At 34.4% G+C, this 27192-nt stretch overlaps 1 protein-coding gene across 4 annotated transcripts in view; it reads left to right on the top strand.

Moving 5' to 3' along the window:
- The window catches only part of LOC149076665 (pre-mRNA-splicing factor CWC22 homolog), a 336314-nt gene extending 309663 nt beyond the window's left edge, over positions 1–26651 (top strand). For 2 of the 4 annotated variants that reach the window (XM_089244289.1, XM_089244287.1), the window contains exons 16-18: positions 3875–3976; positions 4151–4284; positions 10846–11514. In XM_089244289.1, coding sequence (XP_089100415.1) covers positions 3875–3976; positions 4151–4284; positions 10846–10952 — 343 coding nt within the window. In that variant the 3' untranslated portion in view covers positions 10953–11514. Of the gene's footprint in view, positions 1–3874; positions 3977–4150; positions 4285–10845; positions 11515–26581 lie in introns of those variants that run through there. The other 2 variants (XM_089244291.1, XM_089244288.1) reach the window with 2 other exon arrangements.
- Positions 26652–27192: the final 541 nt, after the last annotated feature.

Consider the following 27192-nt stretch of genomic DNA (forward strand, 5'->3'; position numbering starts at 1 on the left):
ATATGAATTATTCATCTGGTAATCCATATAATTTCACCACCACATTTTCATATGTATCTGGAAGAAAAGCTATAAGTTGATAAGCAATTTCAGGATCATCAATTTTCTTTCCAGCATCTTCTACGTCTTTTGATATTTTCTTGACTCTCGCAATGAATATGCTCTGTCTTCTCAGGTCTTATCATTACAAATTCACTTTCTCAATTCTGGTATCCTTGAATGAGATTTAGGGCAAAATGTGTCTCTAATTTTCTGCGAGGCTTAGAGTGATATTATTCCATCTAAAATAGCAACTTGATTGCTTGACATGTGCAACTTCATAAGGCCTATTGTTTTCTCTTTCTTTGAATCAAATCTATCTTTATCAGCCTCTGATGCTGTGATTGGCAATATTGGCTCAGGTTCATCAATGAATTTCTTACATCCAATCACTTGTAGAAGAGATTTAATTCTTTCTCTCCAGGTATGGAAGTTATAGTTAGTCAATACAGGGATTTTCACCTGCCCAATGCTGCTTCCAATATCCTCCATATCTAAGCCAGCCATGCTGTCAGCCATCTTGATTCAATCAGCACGATGTCCAAGATTTTTCAAGGCTGTGGGCCCATAATCATTTCTTGAGTTCATTTCTAGTCCAATAACTTATAGCAGAGTAATATCAGTAGATAGAATGTTTATTTCTTGGATAAAGTGCACGAGGTAAGCCAGATAATATATTAAGATAATAAATGCTAATAAAAATAGTCAGACTATATTCTACTGAACCTCCTACCTCTCCAATACACAATCAACTACTGATCTATGGATCTGATATATAAAAGGGAAATTTTCCCAGAATCCCCTGAGCTTATACTGATTGGAAGATGCCACATAATTGCTAATTTACGTATACTGATGATCTTTTCTAAAAATGTATATGTACCAATATTATCTCTTCAAACTAATTCAAATTAAACAAATATTATCTCTAACTTGATAATTACACAAATTATAAATATAATATATACTTCATTGGAGCGAAAATACATAAATATGTAATTCTTTCAATCTAACACATACGAAGTGATCGCGGACAAGACGTGTTGTGTCTTTTATGCCTGGGTGACACAAATTGTGAAAGACATCAAAAACGTGTCGTCAAAGAGTGTTCCATACATATGGACGTACTAGATTGGACAGTGTGTCACACCAGAGTGGTTTGTCTACACCAACTAAATTGCAGATGTGGAGTTTTAATGAGGGGGAATGCTTGAGAGAGTCGAGTTCGCTGTCTGTCTCTTGAGCTTCTGCATCTTGGAATAGTCTATTGATGGAGGGCATGCGATAGCTTATATTCTAGAAAGAGCATTAGAAACTTGGTTCTGTATGCCTGTGGTTTGTTATCCAATGAAGTCAATATGTCGTGTTTGTCTGAGATATGTCTTGTGAGGCTTCTGACAAAATGCAAACATCAGGGGCCTGTGATTGGTGTAGAGGATGAAGCGTTTTCCTTCGATCATGTGTTGAAACTGCTTCGCTGCCACATAGTACGGTTGCTAATAGTTCTCTGTCGTAAGCGCTATAATTCTTTTCAGCTTTGGTAAACTTCCTGGAGTAGAAAATGAGAGACTGCCAGTGCGAGTTGTCAAGTTGTTGCGGGCAGGCACCCATTGCTGTGTTTGATGCGTCTACCATGATAGAGTGTTTGGCTGATGAATGTGGAAAAGCAAGAATAGTTGCAGAAACGAGTGCTTGCACTTTAGGAAACATTGATTTGATGTTTCAGTCCACTCGATCTTCGCGTTGCTTTTGATTTTGTTTTGAAGATATGAACTCAGTTCGCACAACTTCTTTTGTGCATAACAAAACATATATAGCTGAGTGTGCTGTTCAGAGTTCTCTGATGTGATGAGGATGTTATGTATGTACCCCGCTGAAAAATTTAAACCAGCCAGCACTTGGTTGACGTACCTCAGGACTGTCTGGGTGGCATTGCAAAGTCTGTAGGGCATGAAAGGAATTAAAGCCCTTTTAAATTAATAAAGCCCCCGAACGGTGTGATGATGGCAGTTTTGCGCACATCATATTCTGCCACTGGAATTTGTTGATACGCCAATACAAGGTCGATGATTGAGTAAATTGCAGTCCCATGAAGCATGTGGGTTAGGTCATGAATACGAGGGATGGGATATCTGTCTTGTGTGATGATCTTATTTAGCTGACGGTAGTCACCTGTAACGTATCGTTAGACCCCCCCCCCGCGCAAAAGTTCACCTTTGATTCAATCTGATCAGTGGTTTGGGTTATCAGAATATGTATAAATATTTACCTTTGCTTTCCCAGGGGCCGATCGCAATTGCCGCGCTCACCTCGATTGTTTTGTTGTCATTTTGGAGTCCAGGGATTGTTTCTGTTTGGGGTGTGTGAATTCCGCTGATATTTCAGCTGTGGCATATTTTTGTGACGTGGGGTGTAGGTGGTCCGATTGTGCTGTGGAAGGTGCTGGTTCCTTGATGTATGTATGTTTGTTTTGGGTCGGTTGCTGTCTGCTCATTCCAATTGATGCTGACATAAAATGAATTTGATAATTAATCATGCCAAGGTACTTTTACCGGCTGGTACTTTACAAAATGTTTACTTTGAGCTCTATTGCAGACCAAGTGGGGTGATCTCGTTAAGGACAATATGGTCCTTTGCCTATGGCAGTTGTTACAGATTTCAAAGTTGACATGATGTCAGGTCATGGTGATCGAGAACATCTGATGATGACTGGATATTGGGTGATCCTCTATGACAATGCATTAAGGCTTGGAGGTGACACAATTTGCCGAAACTTCCATTGGATAACCACTCCGGCAGCTCGGTTGATTCATCTACGACGTAGCTTTGCGTCTATAATTGACGAACCAGTTCCTTAGGAAAGCCGATGATTTTGCGTCGTCAAAGGGAGAACTGAAATGCTCAACTTTATATTGAGAACTGTGGACTGCTGGACCTTTTGAGTGAGATCGGAAAACTTTATTGTAACAAAATTTTGATTCATTTTAGATCAAAAACATAATTCATATTGTCAATGGCACCAGTGAACTTAATTGTTAATGTTGAAAGTATTTAATTGTTAATAGTGGAAAAAATAAATAGCTTTTGTTTAGAAATGGCTTTTGTTTTCATTTTGCTGTCTTGCAACGATTTTAATCTGGGAATACAACATCCAACGTTGCACATCGCAGATATGCCATGCATCATTAGGTTTCTTGGTCATATGAATTAGACTGGCCCATGCATGCCCTATTAGAATGCAAACATAATCCTTGTTTTTGCATGTCCAGAAATATCTTTCGGCACAAGATTACTTTTTTGGAGAAATTTAATTTAATCATTTAATTTTGATACGTCCGGTATTCTGACTAAGCCTTCCTTTGTTTCCAATAGACTTGACCACCCCAAATAATTAAAACCTATTTTTGCCTGTACAAATTGTTTTAAATTCAGTTCCTTTCCCAATACCATAGTTGAATGGAACAAGCTCCCTTCTACTATTGCTAACTCCCCCACAATCTCTGATTTCTTGCCAAATATTACAAAACATATGTGTACAAATCTACAGCGTCCTTTTGTATAGGCCTTGAATGGCCAACAATATTGCATGAGTAAATAAATGAGAAATAAAATGATAATTCTATCTTGGCAAGATACCCCAGTGCCATCATGCGGGGAGCACTACACTAGCATCCTATCCAATATATGCTACAATGCATTCTCTCTGCATGAGAAAACACCTGAATGTACCACCTCACAATTTTTTCATTGTCTTTCCTGTTTACTTGTAGAATCATTGTTATGAATATCTGTTGTAAGAGAACATATTTTATACATTTTGTTTGTTCTTTCACAGAACTTTACAGGAGGCATTTGATGGACTATTCCCAAGAGATAACCCTCATAATACAAGATTTGCAGTAAATTTCTTCACATCGATAGGACTCGGTGGATTAACGTAAGAGTTTTATTTAATTTGTTTTCATAACCAGCAAGCACAATCAAATCATTTCATCTGTAATGGAACATTCAATTTGAATGCTTTCAAAACAATGTCATAATTTTGTTTTACCATTTTTTAAACAACATTATTCATTGTTTTCCTTTGATGATGTATTTATTTATTATGCAGTGATGAGCTGAGGGAGCACCTCAAATCTGCTTCAAAACCTACTCTTCCAGTTGCATCACTTCCTTCTCCATATGAAAGCATCTCCACATCATCAGACAAGAGTTCTTCATGTTCGGATTCAGAAAACTCTAAAGGTTAGATATCGCAATTTCTAGTGTACATGTTTATATTATACAGCATATAAATATATTAAGAAAGAAAAAAAAGTAAATAGAAATATACTAAGAAGACTATACTTATATTTAATAGCCTATATTCAAATTATACAAATTTTTTTCTTGCTCTTTATCTATATAAAAATAGAAAACGTTTTTTTCCTGTGCGTCCTGCGCGACTCATGAAAGAAACAAATCTAAATTTAAAGAAACGTAGAAATGAATAGTCCCCCCCCCTTTTTTAATGGGTGTTAGGTATTTCGATTCCCTCCCCCTGAACTTCAAGTTATCAATTTCTGCCTGTTTCAGCTTCCAAAAATGCTTAATTAAAGCTGTGGAATTTTTTCGATGCACTTTACGGGGCCCATAACTAATTTTAAAAACATCCTAAACTATATGAATTTATGCAAATAAATATCGAAAGACAATACGGAGACATTAATTTTCATGCTTGAGAAGATGTAAATAAAAAGTTGAAATCAATGTTATTACATGGATATCCAACTCAAAAGTAGATCCGGCAAATTATTCATATTTTTAATTTTCTGGGCTTCATATCTCCAAGTGAATTCAATATTTCAAAAATCGAGAATTCAATTTAATTTTTAAAATTATTGATGTGGCAGGAACCCCCCCCCCCCACTAAATTTCCGTATTTATGCAGTTAAATCGACAATTTTAATACTGATTTCTATGAGGGTCACCCTTTTCCTGACCCTCAAAGCGATGATGGTGATGATTATGACGTCTATTCAAAAAGCCTCATTACTGAGAGTATTGAAAATGTGGCAAACCATTATAAAGGCATAAACTATTATACATAACTGACAGCATTAAAGAAGTGACAAACCATTGTAAAGACATAAACACGTCTGAAACGCATTGCTAGGGAACCACGGTAACCAAAGTGAACATTCGGAAAGTGATTGTTGAGGCCCAAAAACCATTGTTGCCCTACGGTTTTTTGCCCATTTGGGGTATTTGCCTTGCTCTGACGAAATTTTAAAGTAGCCTATCGTTCAAGTCGGGTCCCATTTGGTATATATGCAAAATTTGGTGACGATCGATCTAAAATTGTAAATTTGTATAGAGAACACACACACAGAGAGAGAGAGAGACAGACAGACAGAAAATGAATTTTATATATATATATATATATATATATATATATATATATATATAGAAGATAGACTAACTGTGATACCCGGCTTTGCCAGGGTTTTCTTCAATGAGGCTTTTTGGATCACGTGATATCTCCCTCTTTCTTTGAGGGACATACAAACCGTGTTCAAGTTGAACCAATATGGCGACTTATTGCGCGACTCATGAAATAAACAAATCTAGATTTAAAGAAACGTAGAAATGAATATATATTGTTTTCTTTTTCAAGGGGTGCCAAGTATGTTGATCTCCCCCCCCCACCCCCGAAGTTCTAGTTATTCATCTGCTGGTTTCCGCTTCAAAAAATGTACTTTATGAGCCCATAATTAATTTTAAGACAATCTAAACTATATGTAAATTTTTGCAGTTAGACAATAAGGAGACATTAATTTTCATGCTTGAGAAGATATAAATAAAAAAATGAAATCAATGTTATTGCATGGATCTCAAGTCAAAAGTAGGTCCGGCTAATAACTTCATATTTAATCTCCTGGGCTTCATATATCTCTAAGCGAACTCAATATTTCAAAAATCTAGAATTCAATAAATTTTTTTAAAATTATTGATGTGTGGCAGAAAACCCTGCCGAATTTCCCCATTTCTACAGTAAAATCGGCAATTTTAACACTGATTTCTATGAGGACTACCCTTTTCCTGACCCTCAAAGCGATGCTGATAATGATTATGATGTCATTCAAAAAACCTCATTACTAGGAGTATTGAAAATGTGGCAAACCATTATAAAGGCATAAATATTATACATATACATATGCTAACAGGATTAGAGAAGTGACAAACCATTGTAAAGGCATAAAACACGTCTGTAGCGCATTGCTAGGGAACCACGGTAACCAAAGTAAACGTTTGGAAAGTGATTCTTGAGACCCCAAAACCATTGTTGCCCAACCGTTTTTTGCCCATTTGGGGCATTTGCCCTGCTCTGACAAAATTTTAAAGTAGCCTATCATTCAAGTTGGGTCCCATTTGGTATATATGCAAAATTTGGTGACGATCGGTCTAAAATTGTAGATTTGTATAGAGAACATACACACACATACAGACAGACACACCGAAAATCAATTTTATACACATAGATTTCACCTTCTTTGTCCATTTCTATTGTATTTTTTAAATTTTTGTAAAAGCCAATCCCCTCCAAATGACAGGTCTGCTTGTCAGCTGTTGGTCCCCTTTCCTTCTGGTGTAACATATTGGCCTTATAAGCTCTTATGTTCTATAAACAACTAACACTAAATGGTCCCCCGGTAGAGGGCCCGGTCAAATCAGGAGATTTGTAGAATGTATATTTCTTATTTGTGCATAATATCAGATTATTTCATTGTGTTAAAATATATCTACGTAGTTCGTATGGTCCTTGAAAACCTTGAAAAGTCCTTGAAAAAAAAAAGTTCATTTTCAAGGCCTTGAAAGTCCTTGAAAATCCATGAGTCCTTGAAAAGAAATTTTTTTTAAGAATTCTGTGAGAGTCCTTGAAAATTTTGTGTTTTCCGAAATATTTTTCACTACTTTTTTTTTACTCTGTAAGTGGCGTCCTTAAAAAAGTGCAAAGCACAGGGAAAAAGCCTTAGCAGCCAATAACCCTGGATAATTGGATTTAAAGCACGTTTTTTTCTCATTATTCTTAAGCCAGGTTTTCGTAGGAGCAGATTTTCTGTGCCGCGTGCAAAGAATCGCCCAGCGTGACACGCCGTCCACTCACCAATAATAAGAAAACAAGTTCGACTGTTTTCCTAAAGAGCGCAACAAGCCTCACGGCAGTGTTTTACGTCGGGCGTGATTGGCTGACTGCTTCTGGAGGAGTCAAATGCGTTGTGCGCCACTCGTTTTACCGATTTTCTCTTCATTTTTGTTTTCTTTCACTTCCCTTCAAACCGGAGCATGCAGACGACAGAGTAGCTGATGCGCCATGGTAGGAATACACAAACGCGTAGTGTGATTATGTAGCACGTTTCTGTAGACGCGAAATGATCCAGCTCGGTTCATGCGCCGCCAAAAACCTATGTTGGAATGTTTTTTCCCTTTTTATTTTCTGTGCACGTGGAACCGCTTGGCCTGACACAATATGGAAATCGCCAGCGGCGTCCTCTCACCCTCACGGGAGCTCAGCTTTATACTGTAGGCTGGTTTTTTTCCACGTGTATGGGTGATTGTATTTTTTCTCCCTGAGATTGCCGGTTGTTATTTGTCGGCCGTTTTATTTATTTATTTTTTTTATGATCGTAAATGATCTTGTGTTTTTCCTTGTAACTTTTATGGAATAAAAGGTAGAGTTCAAAATGAACTTCCGATCGTTGTTTTTTTTCTTCAGCTCAATCGACACACTCTGGTCCCCAACAACCAATACCTCTTTCTAGAGTAGAAGTTCTTCTGCTCTAGAAGGTATTGCAACAACCCACTTCTAGGAAAATCCGGCTTTATGGTAGCATGTATCCTGTGATGTATGTAGACGTATTTGGAGTCTTTGGAAGTCATTAAACTTTTGTACTAGGTATTTTTTCTGGAGGACTTGAAAAATCAATGTCTTAGAAAAAAAAGTTTCATAATTTTTGCCGAAATAATTTCAGCCTTTCGGCCCGTAAGTGAGCGAAGCTTCCTCTGATTACTGTCGACCATAGGCGGGGATAGACTTGGAATTCTGGGGGGCACGGTGATGATGATGTCAATTCATATTGCATATATACATTAGATCAGTCAACTTCACCCTTCATTCTGGCCCCCCTCCTCCATATCTCCGCCCATGCTGTCAACAAAATATTTATCTAGGAGTGTGAATATTTATCTGTGATGTGAAGCGCTTGTACAAGGTTCTTTAAAGAAAGAAAACACGAAATGAGTAGCAAGTGTGTGTACTTTTAATTACTTGTGTGGCTGAAAAATCCCTTCTATCAAGATTGGTTGCTGAGTGTGCCAGACAAAAATGCCGCCAAATGCAAGCTGTGCTTCAATGTGTGAATTGGCGCTGAAATCCTCTGAGCTTATATTACTGGAGGAAGTATGACGCAGGGCCATAACTAGGATTTTTGTATTGTCTTGCCGCCCCCATCAATTCGGAATTTAATAATTCCATAACTGTGTTCACCTAAAAATTGCCACCCGGGGCAGTTGACCCCCACGCCCTCTAGTACCAGCGCTGATATGGCGTCAGTGGTCTACATCATTTTTTGGAAGATCATGCGACGCATTGAATGTCGACACATCTCCATTATTTTCTAATGGCATCCATAGGTGTTTAAAGGAGTTTAAAACAATAAATGAAAGAAATAATTTCAGTATCGATGATATGATTCCAAAATTAATGATAGATATAATTCCAAAATTAATGAGAGATAATTTATATTATTTAATAATTTAATCTTTTTCTAACTTTAGAAGAGCAAATTCTTTTTTTAGTCGTAAAAGAAAAATTAATCTTAAGAAAAAAGAAGCTTAAGAAAATTAATTGTAATATTTAGGGACTAAACTATGTTTCATTGAGGAAATTGACAGGCGCAAACTGTGTTATTCAATGTGTCATATGTTTTGTATGATATATATGTGTATGTGGCCTCCTTTATTCATTACAGATGATGTAAAATAAAGTAGGGGTAGAAATGTAATCTCTGAAAGTTTTAATCAAAATAAAATATGCGCCTATTCATGTGAAAAATATGCGTTTGTAAAAAAAGTCCTTGAATTTTTAAATTTTATCTTGAAAAGTGCTTGCATAGTCCTTGAATTTTTAAATTTTACCTTGAAAAGTGCTTGAATAGTCCTTGATTTTTTTTTCATTGGAAGAGTACGAACGATGATCTATGTAATGAAATGAATAGCATTTTTTATTAAATACCTTGTCTCATGGGCGGAGGTACATGGGAATTATCATTCCATCATAATAATTCCATGATCTCAAACTGCCATATTCGTGTACACATTGTGGAGAGAAGTCTGATCAACTTCGCCATCTTGTTGAGACTTTTGCCACCAGAGAAAAATAATAGTGTTTGGAAAATAATTCATTCCACATGTCCGTATGCAAATCCATAGTGATTTCATCAATTTCTACGTGTGCCGAAAGCTAGCAGGGCTCCGATTCGTCTGAAGACAAACCCATTCTCTACTATAAATAGTCCGAGCAGACACTACATCGTGAGTTCTGTTGATGTGTTTGTTATGAGTATTGCTTGTCCTACAGTGATTTGATTTACGTATCCTTGTTGATGTCTCCCACCATCCTCGTGGAGCTGTGTGCTAATAGTGATGGTCATCATCCTAATTTGGTGAAATCTCTGAGATGATCTACTGTGTCTTCATCTACTAACATCCTGTTGTGTTTGTGTGCTTTGTCTTCAATGTGCTGATCTTTAACAGTGATCGTGAACTCTTACCTGTGGATGTGGATTCTTTCCACGATCATGGTCTGACCCTGCTGAGAAATCATACTGTTTTTCTCCAATTAATAGGAATGTTGTCGACATAAACTTTGAGAAAGCTTTTTTTTGCTAAATGTTGAGATCATGGTTTAATTGATATTGTAGTACAGAATTATTAATGGGCTAATGTAATTTAATCATATGAATAGCGTGTAAATAAATGACTTGGTTTGAAATTTGCCAATATTTTTCTCTAATTGCCTGAAGACTTATTTATTGGATGCACAAATCACGGGAAGTAGCTATTGATTACGCTTCACTAGTTCTTTTTCTGCCTGCACCTCTGTTAGAGAAATTGTTTTTCTGGACTCCTAATATCCACTGTAAACTCCTGCGATGGTCATGAGTGAAATTCTAAATTTCATTTCTACCTTGAAAATGCTATGGCCCATCTCATAAGTGCTGTCTACTAAGCCGCATTCAAATTCACTTAAATTGTAATAACCCTGCTATTATAGCAGCAGAAACTGATCTAATAGCTTCTTTAGCTACCTTTTGTCTTATATTGGTGCTGCTGACGGCATAGAGTTATGTTGGTTGATTGCATTTTCCCTTATTGATATACGCTCGTCTCACCAGTTTTTCTGACTTCTCAGTGTAGCTTTTAGATGTATGAATTATGTGTTAGGCCAGGATTGCACTATAAAAATTTGAAAAAGATCTTTGACAAAACTTAAAAAAACAACCAATAAGTCTATTGGTTACATTCACTTGAATGTAACCGATCCGCTTATTGGTTGTATTTTTCAAGTTATGTTAAAAGACCTTTATCAGAGTTTTATAGGGTAATCCTGGCCTTCTAAATGAATAGTATATTCTCACTACACTATTCATTTATAGTTGTAACTTTTCAAGCTCAAGTTATGTAATCCTTGAAAAGATTTTTTCGCCTAATTTATACACATTTTATAAAGTGCTTGTATATTTGTTTCATTTTCAAATTCTTCAGACTCAGAAGCTAGGTCAAAAGCTAGGAGAAAGAGAAAAAAATGTCACAGTCACAAAGAAAGCAAAAAGAAGCATAAGAAGAAATCTAAAAAGCAGGAAAAAAGATAGTTTTTGTACTTTTAAACTGTTGTCTCACAATGTATGTGCATTTTAAACTATTTTTCATAATTTTATTATGTTAATATAATCGGTTCACATGTAAGAACCTATTATAAGATAATTTTTTGTATTGATTGCCAGCAAAATATAATTAAATATCTCATTTATTTTGAAACTCATGGATACATGTAAATAAAAGTTATCATTCACAAATTTCATTGCTGTTTGGATCAGATTTGAAAGAGACCTTTTTTTTTCATCAGACAATTTTGTACATCAAGCAAGGGAAGATGAGTGAAAAAAAGTACATTTTTTGTTCATGTTAGTTAATAAATAATAATTTCAGGTTTTTTTTTGACAAATGTTTCCCAAGTTCTAACAAAATTTTTAAATTGGTGGACTTTTTTGTAAAATTTTGTGCAGATGTGTATGAAAAAAAAAAAAAAAAATATATATATATATATATATATATATTGTATGTGCAGCATGAAGATTGTCATACTATTGATCAAAAATCTATTTCAATATACTAGCAATAGTAACCAAATCAATATTATTGATGCAATAAAAAAATATGAAAAATTTTATTTTGATTTCAACTGTGTCCCACCAACTTGAGAGTTCTATCTATAAATTAAACTTCAAAAATATTCATTTTAAAAGTTATCAAACACATATAGTCAGTCCTAGACAAATGAACAGGTTCTTATCCAAACAGGTTCAATTGACATCTCACCAATAAACACAACAGTTCTAAACTGGAGTGTTGTGACAGTTTAAGGCAGTGGTTCTCAAACTTTTGTCACCAGCAGCCCCTTGCTGAATTCATGCTTCATTCTCCTTGGTTCTTCCCAGAGTAGTATATATTTTCACTTTATAAAACAACCATTTCAGAGGAAAAATTAACACACAAATCAATATCTTCAACTCCCCATGATGCACAGTTTGAGAAGCACTGGTTTATGGTGTCGCATCGCAAAAGCTTATGTTTGATCTCCTTTTAGAGTTTCTTCCCCTCCAAAATTTTGAACCCATCTGAATATTGACAGACCCATGTTCCTAAACAACAATTGGATTGAAAATGTGGAAAATCAGTGGTATTTATATACAAGCAAACTTGACTAATTTAAATTTTATAAATTCCCCTTGAGTTTCATGTTCAATTTAATGTTGAAATTACCTGTGTGCAGGGTTGTTTGGTTTAAACCAAGTGGTTTTTTTCAAAAAATCAAATAAAAGTTGCCTAAATATTTTTTTTCCGTGAAAAATATCATATTGGTTCATTATTAGCCAAAATGTTTCATTTTGACCCCATTTTATATCCTTGGGGTACATTCTGATGTTATATTTTTAAATGACATAAGATTTTACAAGTAGTTTTTTTCAAAAAGTCTCATAAAAGTGGCCAGAATATATATATTTTTTTTCATATGAAGTATCTTAGTCATTGAAAGTTATATATAAAAGACATGATTTCTCATTCTTACAACATTTTCTAACCTTTGGCTACATTCTGATGCTCTATCTTTAGGAAATTCATGAATAAGGATTGCATCACACATCTAAATGTAATGGTGTATTATCTCACAGGGGTTTTTTTTCCCTTCACAAAGAAGCAGGTACAGTAGTGACACCATCATGCTAGAGGCAGGTGGTCCTATAATCCAATAAAGACACCAGCTGTCCTTAAAGGACAAAGACTAGTGTACTAGTTGTTACATTACCTCACATACATTTTCATTTTCTTTCCCATAAGAAGTAGCACATCTCCTACTGTATATCTCCCAGTCTTAATATTCAATAGTTTTTTTTATACTTTCACACACACACTGTTAAGCCCAGTTAATCAAGGTTCTAGCAGTAACAGATTTTTGAAAAATAATCGGCTATATACAGGGTGATTATAATTTAAGTTTTGATTCCAAAACTATACAATAAGTACTGATCAGAATGACTTGAAAATTTGCATTGATACTCTTGAAGCAATGGAAGTTTCTTTTGCAGAAGAAAAAAGTGCAAAATGTGCAAGTACACGATGCTGTACTTGGCCCGCAGTATAATCTATTTTGTGCAACCACATCATTTCGGCACTTCCACAGCATCAGTGTGTGGATAGAACTTCTATCAAGATGCACATTGCAATACCAGCAAAGCAGCTGCTGAAGACCCATTTTGACAGGAGGCACCTTAACCCTTGCAACTTCTGGCTGTGGGGGTACCTCAAAATGTTATAAACAGTGGTCAGATTAAGTGGTTTAATAAAGCTGAATTGCAAGAACATCCACATTATGACCATGGCATACTCCGATTTCATTATTGAACAAGAATTTTTGTGCTTTCAACCTCATAGCCAGAACACGCGGTGGAGAACATCTTTAACATTTCTAACTTTTAACATTTATAAGTAAGTTGTAGTTATTTGTTCAATACTTCGTTTTTTGTGATATTATTATGAAATCGTGAAATGCTATAATTAAGGTATCATTCTGCCATGACTGTCTATCGTTTCCATTCTGCAGGCAAATTTCCCGCATGTTGAATGATGTCATTAATTTTACATTTTTAAGTATTTTTTCCCCTTTATCAAATAAAATTGAATTTTTTCAGGAATATTCATGTCAATTTTCAAGTCATTCTGACAATCGTTCTTTTTTTACAGTGTTTTGAAATCAGAACCTTAGTTATAATCACCCCGTATATCGTAAACCATTGCTAATTAATCTGCATTATTTATGCTTCATTAAATACATTATATTCACCTAATTTTTATTACTTTTTTGCGAAATAGCTTCCTAATTAAGTATACTGAAAAGAAAGTAACTGGAGAAAAACCTTTATATATTATATGATTAATAATAACATTAAAAGAATTTTCAAACACACAGTAATCCATTCAGTTAAGCAAAAATTAATTAAATTGCAAAAGTTGGTTTTTGTTAAAATGTAATAATTATTTATTGATTAATTAGCATGGGAATAGTGTTAATTACATTAATAAACATTTTATTTTAGTTAATTATTGGAAGTTTGAATGATTTTTCAGAAATTTTATTGTTTTTAATGTTAATACTATTTAAAACAAAAAAAAACGGTTTAAACCAAAAAAACCTGGTTTAAACCATAAAAACCCGGTTTTTTGGTTTTTTCTAAAAAAAACGGGGTTTTTTACCAACCCTGCCTGTGTGTGTGTTTAAGGGCCTGGGTTCATATCCCAGCAGAGACCAGGTGACTTTTCTTTCCAAGTTCACCTCTGCATAACATCCAGAAAACATCTGCTTCCTTGATATTTTTATCTGAAAATAATTCTGTCTATATCTCTTACCTATTTAATTAGATTTTTCCCCTAATGTTTTGGTAATTCAAAGTTTGATTCAGACGTTTGCAAAATGTCTATCATTTCAAATATCTAACAATTTTTGGTCATCTTTTTTTCATGATTTATTGATCTTTTCTAAGATATAATGGCAAAACATTTAAAAAATTACAATCACATTAAAAACTATTTTTTTCTTGTGACTGTTAGAAGCAATGTTTTCTCGTAATCAGTCTCATGCACAGGCCTATTGGCTTTTGGCTTTCCGAGAGCAGCTGTCAACAACAGCTACAGAGGGGCTACTACAACAGTGATACTGAGGAGATATGAAAGATTAAATATAGGTGTGTGTGACAGGTTTTAAGCTAGATGAAAAATTCCTTTCGCAAAAAAGCGAAAATGAGGACAAAAGCTTTAGCAAAATGCTACAATGCTTAATGGTTAATCGTTGGATGTCTACTCGTTCCGTACCTCCTGTATGCATTTTTGCGAAAGTGGCTATCACTTCTTTTGCATTCTAAGATTTTCTTTCGCATTTTGCAAAAAAAAACGACCGTAGCTTAAACCCTGGTGTGTGAATCTCTTTATAGATGGAGTGCTGCAATCCTAGTTACTTGTCTGGTAAAATGTGTTGGAGATTCATGTCTATGCCTATCCAGCATTATCAGGGTTAATAAAAAAAGCATTTTTTAAAAATAGTATATAATTATTTTTGATGAAAATTTGAGAAAAATCATTCAAATTTCTAACAAATAAAATAAAATATTTGTAATGTAATCAAAACTATTCTTATTAATTCATAAATATTTCTTACATTTTAACAAAAACCAACTTTTGCAATTCAATTAAAGCTGAATTTCTAAGATAATTTCTTAAGTTAGGGCTTGGATTTTTATGACATATATTTTATGGCAAATCATATTTCAAGTGTTTTTGAGCAATCTGTCGTATTTTGGGATTTTTTTTTTGGTCATTTGTCATCAAAAACTTTAATCTGTAGACATTTTCTTCACTTATAATGAATTCTTGGCTTTCTTTTCTTTTTTGTTTTTGGGAAAAAAAACTTTAGCATTCCCTGTAGCTAGTGTGCTCGGAGGATCTTCTTTCTATGTTTTTGAATTAGAGCTTTAATTGGCATGCCAAGCATGTGCAAAAGATCTTATTCATTTGGATAATGGAAATCCGTGTATTTTCACGGATTTTTGTCAGGGAAGGGCAGACTCAATCTCTCTCTTGGTTTTGTCACTGCTCCCCGTCTGTGAAAAACTTTGAAGCTATATAACAATGTTTTTTGTATTATGTTTTGAAGTAAAAGTAATTTTAAAAATTTATTTTTATTTTTAAATTGTCACTCCCTCAAGTTTTGTTTTTGTTTGCCTTTTGTCCCTTTCTTTAATTTTAGCGCTGCATAAATTTTTTCTGGACTTGGGGGAGAATATTTTAGCACCAATGGTAGCCACTGTGGTCTCATGTGGTCATCGTGGGGGATTTGACCTGGGGCTGAACTTTCCCCTTGTCCTTAAAAACCGCTCGTTAAGTTGTTGTCCTTAACTAAGGAGCTGCGCTATGGATAGCGTGGAGGACAATGTTCCAAGATGCACTCTCCCCTTCTCCTTAGCCATTGTCCTTAGGATCATTTGACGGGTTACGGAGATAAAACCAGTCTTTCGGTTTGTTCGGTTCGGCTCTTCAGTTCAGTTTGTCCATTGACCAATCAACGTAAAGCAAAAATTTTACAACTACTACTAAGTATCAAAAACAATATTTCTTCTACATTAATGGCAACAGTTGCTTTATTTACATTATTTTCCCGCAAATTTTTTCCCCTCCCTCATTTTTCTTTTTTTACATTAGTATGCGCATTTGCTCTTACTTTTATATGTATTAATTTGTACGTTTTATCTGAATATGTAGGTTTTTTATTAAATATCTTAAATTGCAACAATTTTTTTTTTCTGAAAATTATATTTTTTTTATTTTTAAATTTTAACTAGGTTATGAAAGAAAAATTAAATGTCCACAGAAATACCTAAATTTTTAAATTCGATTTTTTTTATAAAAAATTTTTAATATAGAGATTGTTAGGGTAAATAGCTCAATTACTTGGATTTTTTTAATATCAGAATGCTGAGTTTCTTTTATGATGCAAAAACCTTAGAGGCGGCATGAGGTAATTAATAAAAGGGTGTAATAAGAGAGGGGTATGATATATCTCCTCTAAAAAAAGGCTGGTATTACACTGTAAATGGGTAATAAAATTCCTCTTATATAAAACTAAAAAATCCAAAAAATAAAGCTCATAGGTTGCATTCGAGCAGAGCATGTGCTTATTGGTTGAGTTTTTCGTGTTTTATATAAAATGACTTTTATAAAACTTGAAAAATACAACCAATATTCCCATTGGTTGTATTTTTGAAGTTTTGTAAAATATCTTTTATTAAACTTTTATAGTGTGATTCCGGCCTAAAGTGAAATCCCAAGGGAATCAACAATATACCTAAATTATATTGATAAAAAAAGTTACATAGATGCTTCATGGCATAACTACCGAGCAGCATTTGCTATGCTCAATGACAGGGGCAAGATATGTTGAACATTTTTCATGTCTATGAATTTAATGTCGATGTTAGAGATATATTCGGATTTACTTCTCATATCCCTAAACAAATGCCAAGTACATTGGATCCCACTTAATAGGTTTATCAATTAGAGCCCTTGCAATATTCAGTTGGGAAAAAACGATATTCTTCGGTTAGTGATCTCTCACTCAGGGAAATGTATTTCGCAGCGATTTCTTAGGAAGGATCCCACTGTACTGCAACATAGCAAACAAGTTATCAACTATGTAATTACATATGTTATAATGTAGTATTTGCGCCATGGCCCCCCACAAGGGGTGGGCTGACAAGGCTCCAGCCCTGGGGCCCGGGGATAATTTCATCATTTTTTTGTTTCTTCACACTATAAGTTCATCTTAAAAGGGCCCGTGAAAGATCCCAGCCTAGGGGCCCTGTTCAGGATGTGGGGGTCATGATTTGCGCACAGGTTATTAGAATGAGGTTATGAATTTTCTATCCAACTGATTCTCACTACAACAAAAAAATGCAATAATGTAACATCCACACACATTGTTTTTAATTACGGATTGCAATCACAAACAAAGAACACCCATTTACTGCTCATGAATAAATTTATTAGATACATGTGCGTACAGTATTATCAAAAGCATTTCACATGCACAATTGCACATACATGATCGTGATGTATATGAATATAGGCCTATGTGCTGATCAATAAACTCGTTGAAAATGAACAACTTTGAGTCAGCACTGATAGGTCATCACTTGTCATTTTATTCAACAATTTAACCTGAAATAGAGGGGAGGGGGGTGTAAATTGAAAAAAATTAACGAATATTATGAACTTTGTGTGTGTGTGTCTCATAAAAATGCCATAATTGAAAATGAAATGTTCAACTTGCTTGAGAAATTAATGGATTAAATTCATCTGTACACTTTATAAGCACCAAGTTCTACGTCGTCAACAAGAATGTAATGCCTTCCTTTTTATAACTCTCATTTCAGCAAAGAACCTAAAAAACATTTTATAAATAGTTATCAATGTATCCACAGTGACGGAACACTACTAGTACTACCACTTATTTGTACATGTACTTTGCATGTATTCTTCACACATTTTCCTAATACACAATTTCCAGAAATTGTTCATGTGTTGATTAGTTTGAAAAATTTTACAAAATTGCTCACTTGTGTTTCAATAATTGTTTTTTTTCAATGTTTATTCAACAATTGATTATGTGTCAAAGATTCTCTCTCACATCTTTGGGTAAGAAGAAGGATTTTCAAAACTTTTGAGCAGGAGATGTTTGGGAAAGCTAGACCAAAATGCTTGAAGTGAGAAGAGAAAAGTTACTCTTATTTTGGACAAAAAATTGCAATGCTCATTCAGAAATAAAAGATCTCCTGGCAGTCAAAATATGCTTTTTCTGCCTAATTCAAGAAATTTACAATAAAGAAAATTTTAATAGAAAATTGCAGATCAAATGATTTTATGAATTTGTAGATAATGTAATGTGGAATATTTTAACTATACACAGGTACATATACATACACAGTTTTTAAAAATCATTGAAGGTGTTTCAAAATAAAACCTTTGCTAATCGGACACCTGCTTAAGTGGGCATTTTTCTCGACCCTATAAGGGTATCAAGTTATTGAGGTTTCAGTATACTACTGAACCATATAAACTGAAGAGCCAAAAAAACTGGTACAGGCATGCGTATTCAAATAAAGAGATATGGAACCAATCAGAGTACGGCGCTGTGGTCGGCAACGCCTATATAACACAACAAGTGTCTGGCATAGTTGTTAGATCGGTTACTGCTGCTACAATGGCAGGTTATCGAGATTTAAGTGAGTTTTAACGTTGTGTTATAGTCGGCGCACGAGAGATGGTACATAGCATCTCCGAGGTAGCGATCAAATTTGGATTTTCACGTACGACCATTTCACGAGTGCACCGTGAATATCGGGAATCCGGTAAGAAATTAAATCTACGACATCGCTGCGGCCGGAAAAAGATCATGCAAGAACGGGACCAACGACGACTGACGAGAATCATTAAACGTGACAGACGTGCAACCCTTCCACAAATTGCTGCAGATTTCAATGCTGGGCCATCAACAAGTGTCAGCGTGCGAACCATTCAACGAAACATCATCGATATGGGCTTTCGGAGCCGAAGGCCCACTCGTGTACCCTTGATGACTGCACGACACAAAGCTTTACGCCTCGCCTGGGCCCGACAACACCGACATTGGACTGTTGAGGACTGGAGACACGTTGCCTGGTCTGACGAGTCTCGGTTCCAATTGCTTAGAGCTGATGGACGTGTACAGGTATGGAGACAACCTCATGAATCCATGGACCCTACATGTCAACAGGGGACTGTTGACATGTTCAAGCTGGTGGAGGCTCTGTGATGGTATGGGGCATGTGCAGTTGGTGTGATATGGGACCCCTGATACATCTAGATACGACTCTGACAGGTGACAGGTTCGTAAGCATCCTGTCTGATCACCTGCACCCATTCCGACGGACTTGAACAATTTCAGCAGGACTCCGCTGGCGACCTAAATCCCCAGACATGAACATTATTGAACATATCTGGGATGCCTTGCAACGTGCTGTTCAGAAGAGATCTCCACCCCCTCTTACTCCTACGGATTTATGGACAGCCCTGCAGGATTCATGGTGTCAATTACCTCCAGCACTACTTCAGACATTAGTCGAGTCCATGCCACGTCGTGTTGCGGCACTTTTGCGGGCCCTACACGATATTAGGCAGGCTGACAGTTTGTTTTGACACTTCAGTGTATATTGAAAATTTGATCTTTAGTTCCCCTATTTCTTCTGAAACCTGCTTGCTCTACTGCTAATTCTCTCTATAATGGTTTCGAAGCTTTTCTGAACAATTTTTAGTAGAATCTTGCCGGCATGTGGTATTAGGGAAATTGTTCTGTAATTGGAGCATGCTCTAAGATCACTTTTTTGTGAATGGTTGTGAATATAGATCTTTTCCTGTCTTTGGGCCATTCTACAGTATTTTCTCCCAGATTTATTGATAGAGTGATGTTAGTGCATCAATAATATTTTCATCTGCCTTTTTCATAAGCTCTACTGGAATATCATCAATACCTGGAGATTAGCAAGTCTTGATTTGTTGCCCACCTGACTTCGTCCTTTGTAACTGGTGGTTCATGATTTATTTCTAGAATTGCTATTAGAACAGAATAGCAATATACAAATAAATCATGCAGGATAATCATCAATCAATTTCTTGAAAAGAATCTTTCCATCTGATTTCTTAGAAAGAATACACAGAAAATCTTTATATCTTTTTACAATGTCTTTTTCAGAGTTCAAGACATTTCCATTCTTGTCTTTTATGATACCGAGACGTGGATTAAAATTGCCTGTGATTTCATTAATCCTCCTGTAGTTCTCTCTCTTGTTCTCCCTAGTCTATTGTCTTCTTCAATTTTCCTGCATTTTGAAAAAATTAAAAAAAGTTATCTTTCCTTGCCTGTTTTTAAAATTGTGCATTAAAAACTCCTTGGTTTCATTTACTTTTCCAGCAGCCTTAGCTATTCTTTTTTCGGCAATTTCAAGAGCTTCTGACAGCCAAGGTGTTCTTTTCTTTTTAGTTATTGGAATAGTTCTCTTTGCTTCTTCCTTTAATGTTTCTAACATCAGACCAGAGTTCTTCTGGTTCTCTATCAAGGTCATTAAAATGGTTTTTTTGTTGAAATTCTATATTCCTCTGATACATTATTTATGGGGTTTTTTTTTGACACAAAATAAAGTGTTCCAGACTCTGCTGAGTGTGCGTATAAAGGGGCCTCAATACCTTCTAGAGCAGAAGGCCTGACCCCGAGATTCGTGACGTCATCGAATTCCGTCCTAGAATCGCCTTCCCTGTTAGATCGTTTTCCAGCAGCACCACACACTGTAACGCCGTTATATATATAAATATTTTTTTTTGACCCACCCCGCTGTAATATATATTTTTTTCTTATAAAAAAAGGTTGAATTAGCTAAGAATTTAGCACTCGAATGGACGAGTTTATACTTATAATTCAACATTATTTTCAAGTATCAATTAGAGCCACAGTTTTTACGAAAACTTGACAATATTTGAAGAAATTACCATTTGACATCAAAATTTCCCCAAGAAAATTTTTCGGAATTTCATTTCTGTTGATTTTAACCAAAAAGATATCCATTGAATAGCAAAATTCAAGTATATATAAAATATCCTTTATTTTTCATTAAGATAGACATATGCAATATTCACTATATATTTTGTCATTTAAAAAATATATACAAACTTTTCACGTAATGTGTATTTTATTGAAAGGAAGAAAAAAGAACGAATGAACAAATATGCTTTGCTCATTCCAGAAAATTTCAATGAAAACTATGGATTAGATATAGATTGCATGATTCTCATTCGTACACAAATTCATAACATTCAAGTAGTAAAAATCCATTTCAAAAATAGTTTTTTTTTTCTTCAATATATGCCACCAGTTTCTTCTTTGCATAAAATTGTTTTATTATTTATAACTTCTCTTAAAAATTCATTTTTATTCGAAGATTCTTTAGAAATAAGCCAGAAAAAAAAAAAACCAAGAATACGTAGATTAATTTTGGGGTTTGTTATGAAGCAAAGTGTGATCTATGTTCAAGATTATAAATATCATCAGGTTCATATTTTATTTAGGCTGGGGAGCAAAAATTCTATCCAATGTTTTTCACTACACACATGGAATTACACAAGAAATAAAACTTGCTAGAATTTAAAAACAATCTTTAATTGAACATTTGCATTAAACATGAATTCAACATAATTTTTCAGTTTCTCAGTCACAACGTCATTATATAGAACATAACTAACAACTACAGGAGTTGACACGACAAACCCCTTTAACCAAATTTCATATGATTATGAAACTTCCATCTTCACACATAACCATCACACATAAACACATTTCTTTTTCAGTACTTAGATACTCTTTCCACTCTGAACATTCAAGTTTTTTCATGAAAGCATGTGAGCAATACATATATATTCAGAACTTGATGCCAATTTTCTGTGAACGACTAAAATTATAACCACCCTCATTTATGTATAACTTTTTTTTTAAAAAAAAAAAAGGGAGGTGTAAAATGTACCAGTAATGAGACACTTATTTCAAAGATTTAAAAATAAAAAATGAATTTAAGGTGAATTTGAAATTTTGAGCTGATAATGATGGATGAATGTTTGACTGATATTGAAAAGTAATTGAGTAAATATTATTTCAAATTTGGGAGCTAATTAATTAAATGTTAAATGGCCCATTACTTATACATTTACCGATGATCAAAACACTCGTTTCCTCTTTGCACATTTTTCATTCCTAATTTCCCCTTTTTTTCTTTGTCACCAAATCATTTTTATTCATACACAGTAAAGTATTTGAGTAAAATATTAGATGAAATCCATAAAATTTTTTGAGCAATATCAGCTTCCCTGTGACCACTACAACATTCATATACATTTCCTAAAATTTCAAACTCTTCCAAGGTGGTAAAAGCTGTGTTTACAAGAACTTCTCTATGCTTACTCTGATTATGATTATTATGTATCATTTATTACTATATATGATATGATTATTACTATGATTATCTGATTACTGTGATTACTTTGATAAATTCAGCAGTATCAGTAAAATGAGGGATATTTCTGTCTGGACCCAATATATTTAAAGCCTCGCAAACAAACTAATTGAAGACTGAGTACAAGTTTGATGTTTTGTCTCTCTAAATTAAAAGGTCTGAGAGATTTTCATGTTAGCCCTCTTGCATATGAGACAACATTTGCAGAGTCTGTCATACAGTTGTGTCAATGATGCAAAAGATGCTGTATAAAAATTGTCAACTGAAACATCAAAGTTCAGGTGAAAATAGCACTTGCCATCATTTCTTTGATTCAACCAGTTATTTCTGATATTTTTTAACAAATACACACTATAACAAAAAATAGTGGTCTCGATGGACACTGAGGCTGGGGATACATATATAAATTCTTATGTGGCTTTGTGAACAAGCTCATTGCTTTTCTATTGATAGCATTGTTATCAGTGACAACACCAATAACTGTGAAACCAATATTTTCTATACCTAAAATAACTTAGTATAACATTACGTATAAATACATGATTTATCTTGAACACAGGTAAAATATGCACAACTTCTGCTCTAGAAGGTATTGACACAGTCTGGGGTATTATATAGCGTTCTTCGCAAGGGAGGTAGGCATCATGTTTTACTAGAGAAGCCTTGAGAACGATTCGACAAAAAACTCATGTCCGGTGGATGGTTAAGATCATTCTGCATTGTGATACCTAAATAATCGTACTCCCGAACAATATCTATTTCTTGGCAATGGCATTAATTGTTCTCCAAGCACTGACAATAATTATGTATTCTTTGATGTATGTTTGTATTAAACATTTATGTTTCTTGTCTTCATATAAATAAATTTTGTTTTTTGAGTGTTAAGTTTTAATTTATGTTTAATTAACCAGATATTAATACTTGTTAGATCATCTTCTACTTTTCTAATTAAATTTGCTGTATCAGTATCTTCTACATAAAGCACTGTATCATCGGCAAATGTTATAATTTTTTCCATTCAATCTCAAGTTACATAAATCATTTATATATATCAAAAATAATATCGGACCCAAAACAGAACCCTGAGGTACCCCCTTTGTCACTTCTTGAAAAGTACTAACTTTTTTTTTAATAACAACTGCTTGTTTCCCGTTGCAATAGTATGATTTAAACCATTCAAGTATGTTTTCTCTCGCTCCTATTTCAAATAGATTATTTTTTAAAATTTCCAAAACCCACAAAATCGAATGCTCTTTTCAAATCTAGGAACACAGTTATGGAACATTTATTATTGTTGAATCCATTGTTTAAATAAGATCAAGTTAGATCAAGTATTGCCATTTCTGTATTTTTACTTTTTTTAAATCCATATTGGTTAGTTGAGAAAAATTTCTGCCTATTTTAGGAAATCAAGTAGCTGGTTTTTTTATACATTTTTCAATTATTTTTGAGAAGACGGGAAGTATTGATATTGGTCTGTAATGTGTCAAATCATTACTATCTCCTGCTTTATATATGGGATGTACTAGAGCAGTGGTTCTCAACCTTTTTGGAACCGCGGCCCGGTGAATCAAATTGCTGTGAGTTTACGGCCCGGTCTGGAATGGTTTACTCGTTCAAAAGTTAATAATTAATAAAAAACCAATTACATTTTGATTGCGAGCTGATTAATTAAAAACCCATTTAATCAATTAATCCCTTCTTTATTTGATTAATTAATTTAATCTATTTTAATTAATTAAAATTGAATTGAATAGAATTGAATTCATTATTTTCTTGCGGAGTGATGCAACATTTTTTTTTCCGGTAATGTATTAATAACGTGCAGAAGTCAAAACATAAACGAAGCGTTTCATCAGCAACTGCAGTAAACATCATCATTGCTTAAGCGCCGGAACCTGGGTACTGAGGCTGTTTAAGCGCCCCCAATATATTTTACGAGATGGCTGAGCCACCAATAATCAATATACAATGCAACGCTCCACTCACTCTCCTGCATAAGGGCTTGAGCCCGTATATACGGGACAAATGGCAACCTTCAGCCCCCCTTAACGTTTTCTTCATTTCGGCGCTTCTACCTCATTAAAAAATTCAATTGATCACAAATCAAACGAGACGTCTTAATATTCAATTCTACAGACTAATTTCGCATAGTGTGTAAAAATATGAAGTTTTCATTCATAGTGGGCAATGGAATTTTTTTTGAGCTGACATCAACGCAGCACTTATTCATTAGCACTTTTTTAATAACTTAGTGTAAAATATATTTTACAATCGAACTTTGCATTTAGTCTTAGCTAGAAAGAAGGTAATGATATAAAAAAATCGTCTATATTGTAACTCACCATAAAAGTCCGCTGAAGAGCAGAAAATTGTTCTTTTTTGGGCGAAACACTTTTCGGTATATTCACGATAGATGCTTATGTTAAATTGTGTAACTTAATAAATTACAAAACTGTGTGTGTGATCGCGATTTTTCTACTGTAAAACTTAAATTTTTTTCTATTTTTTAACAAAAATTGAGATTTGTGAACCTATCCACACTGTGGGAAAGAAATCAAAACGAAAACTCTCGCAACGTAATTCACTGCGTTTTTGCAAAGAAAACAATATTCGAGTTATCACCAGTAGTTATGTGCACCTTGATGACCGATTCAAAAACACACTATTTTCTGTATACAGATGTTGCTTCACTGATTAGTCTCTGAGATTTGCCACGCATATGTGAAATACTTCGTTCTTTTCTGAGAACACATACTAAATCGTAAAGAGGTTTTTACCACTGGTTATAAATAAACGGGTCCAATGGTCGACGGTGGTTTTCTATTGCCCGGAAATTTTCCTAATCACTCGCAATTATTCCCCTTTGAAGTTATGCAGCTTGGCGAGTAGCACAGATTTTTTTCCAGTCTCCAAGGAACGTGGGATGCCGAGTTTTCTCATGGCATTATTGTTTGTCTTCAGGAGATTTTCTGTGGTGCCGACAATGGCAAACCGTGGACACGCAAATGACAGGGTCATCTGGTTGTCAACAGAGAGTGCCCTGAAGCAGTAGGATATTTTTGGGGAAAGGGACGGAGAGTATGGAAAAACATTCCCCATCCCTGCTGTATTGTTTGGGTCTCATGAAGACGGATACTCAAAAATACGAAAAGAAAAAAAACACAATTAAAAATACTAGTTTCGAGGGGGAGGGAAGGACCAGAGACATGTTTCCTTTCCTCTGGGCCTTGCAACAAAACGGATTTTCAGTGCGATAAGGGGAAAAGGAATCCTCCAAATTCTTATAATTTACAATTGCGGCTGGAAGCCTTTGATCTGGAACTCTAGGAGGGTTTTTCATCTTCCTTTGTATGATTTTTAGACTGAAAAACTAAAATAATATGTACCATAATAGTGAAATAAACCAATTAGTTATTCGTGAAAATACAATACTTTGAAAAATGAAAGGGTAATGAATATATTCTCGCGGCCCGGCGGTTTAGAAACACTGTACTAGAGAGTATTTCAAATCATGGTAGAATATTCCATTCAATACAGAATGATCAATTAAACTTTTTAATTGTACTTAAGTGGTATTTTGCAATTATTTTAATCATTTTAGGGGGTCAATCCATCATAACCAATTGCTTTATTTTCCTTTAAATCCCTTATAACATGTTTTAACTGTTCTTAATTTATATCAGTATAAAACATGGAATTGATCGAATTGTTAGTAGCATTATTTTGTTCCAAACAATGGGTACAAAAATTATTTTGTTCATTAGTATTTAAATTCCTCGTAATAAAGTCATTATTGTATTTAATTGCCAAATCCAGTTATGTCCAATATTTTTGTTTAAAATATTTTCATTTATGTATTTCCATTGTATGCGTTTATCTTTTCGAATTTCCTTAATGTTGTTTTTAATATACTCTTGTTTAATTTTTTTTATGTTTTTTCAAATTTTTTTATATTCCTTGTATTGTAATTTGTACGAGACCATTTGAGGATTCTCTTTGTATTTTTTGTAAGAGTTTTTCTTTATAATTTATTCTTTTTAATATATTTTCATTTATCCAGTTTTTCTTATCCTTTTCAGGCCTTTGTTTTACTGTCCTGGTCCATAAATTTGAATTCAACATTAAAGTATCCATAAATCGCTTATATTTATTTTGAGCATTATCATCTTCAATGACATTCTTGAGATTCATTCCGAGATAAAAGTTTCAAATTTTTCATAATTTAGGATTTTTATATTTATTTATTTATCACACAACCCAGTAGGCAGATTGCACTTACACTGGTAAGATTCAAAATTGGAAACATAAAAGAACATAAATCAAATAGAAAAACGCTTCATAAGAGGAGTAAAGTTAAAATCGTCCAAGGAAGAGACGAGGTCACGAGGCAGGTTGTTCCACAGTCTAGCTCTCTAGCTGAACGGCATCTGAAGCCATAGAATTAGCGGTCGCCTCTGGCCACAGGAATTTTCAATTGAAGACTGTGTCTACGGAGGTTAGGTCGTCTGTCCAAATTCCGAAAAACGGGTTATCGGAAGGTAAATATACCATATTATGAACCAGTTTATAGCACATAATTAGGTCAGATCGAGCCCTCTTCCACTCCAAGGAGTGAAGGCCAAGTATCTCGAGTCTCTCTTGGTATGATCTTCCACTAATACCTGGAAATTGTTTAGTAAAACCCCTTTGG

The sequence above is a fragment of the Pholcus phalangioides genome, unplaced genomic scaffold (assembly GCF_987345545.1).
Source record: "Pholcus phalangioides strain wild (caught in Gottingen) unplaced genomic scaffold, Ppha-v1.0 ptg000015l_1, whole genome shotgun sequence".
NCBI lineage: Eukaryota > Metazoa > Arthropoda > Arachnida > Araneae > Pholcidae > Pholcus > Pholcus phalangioides.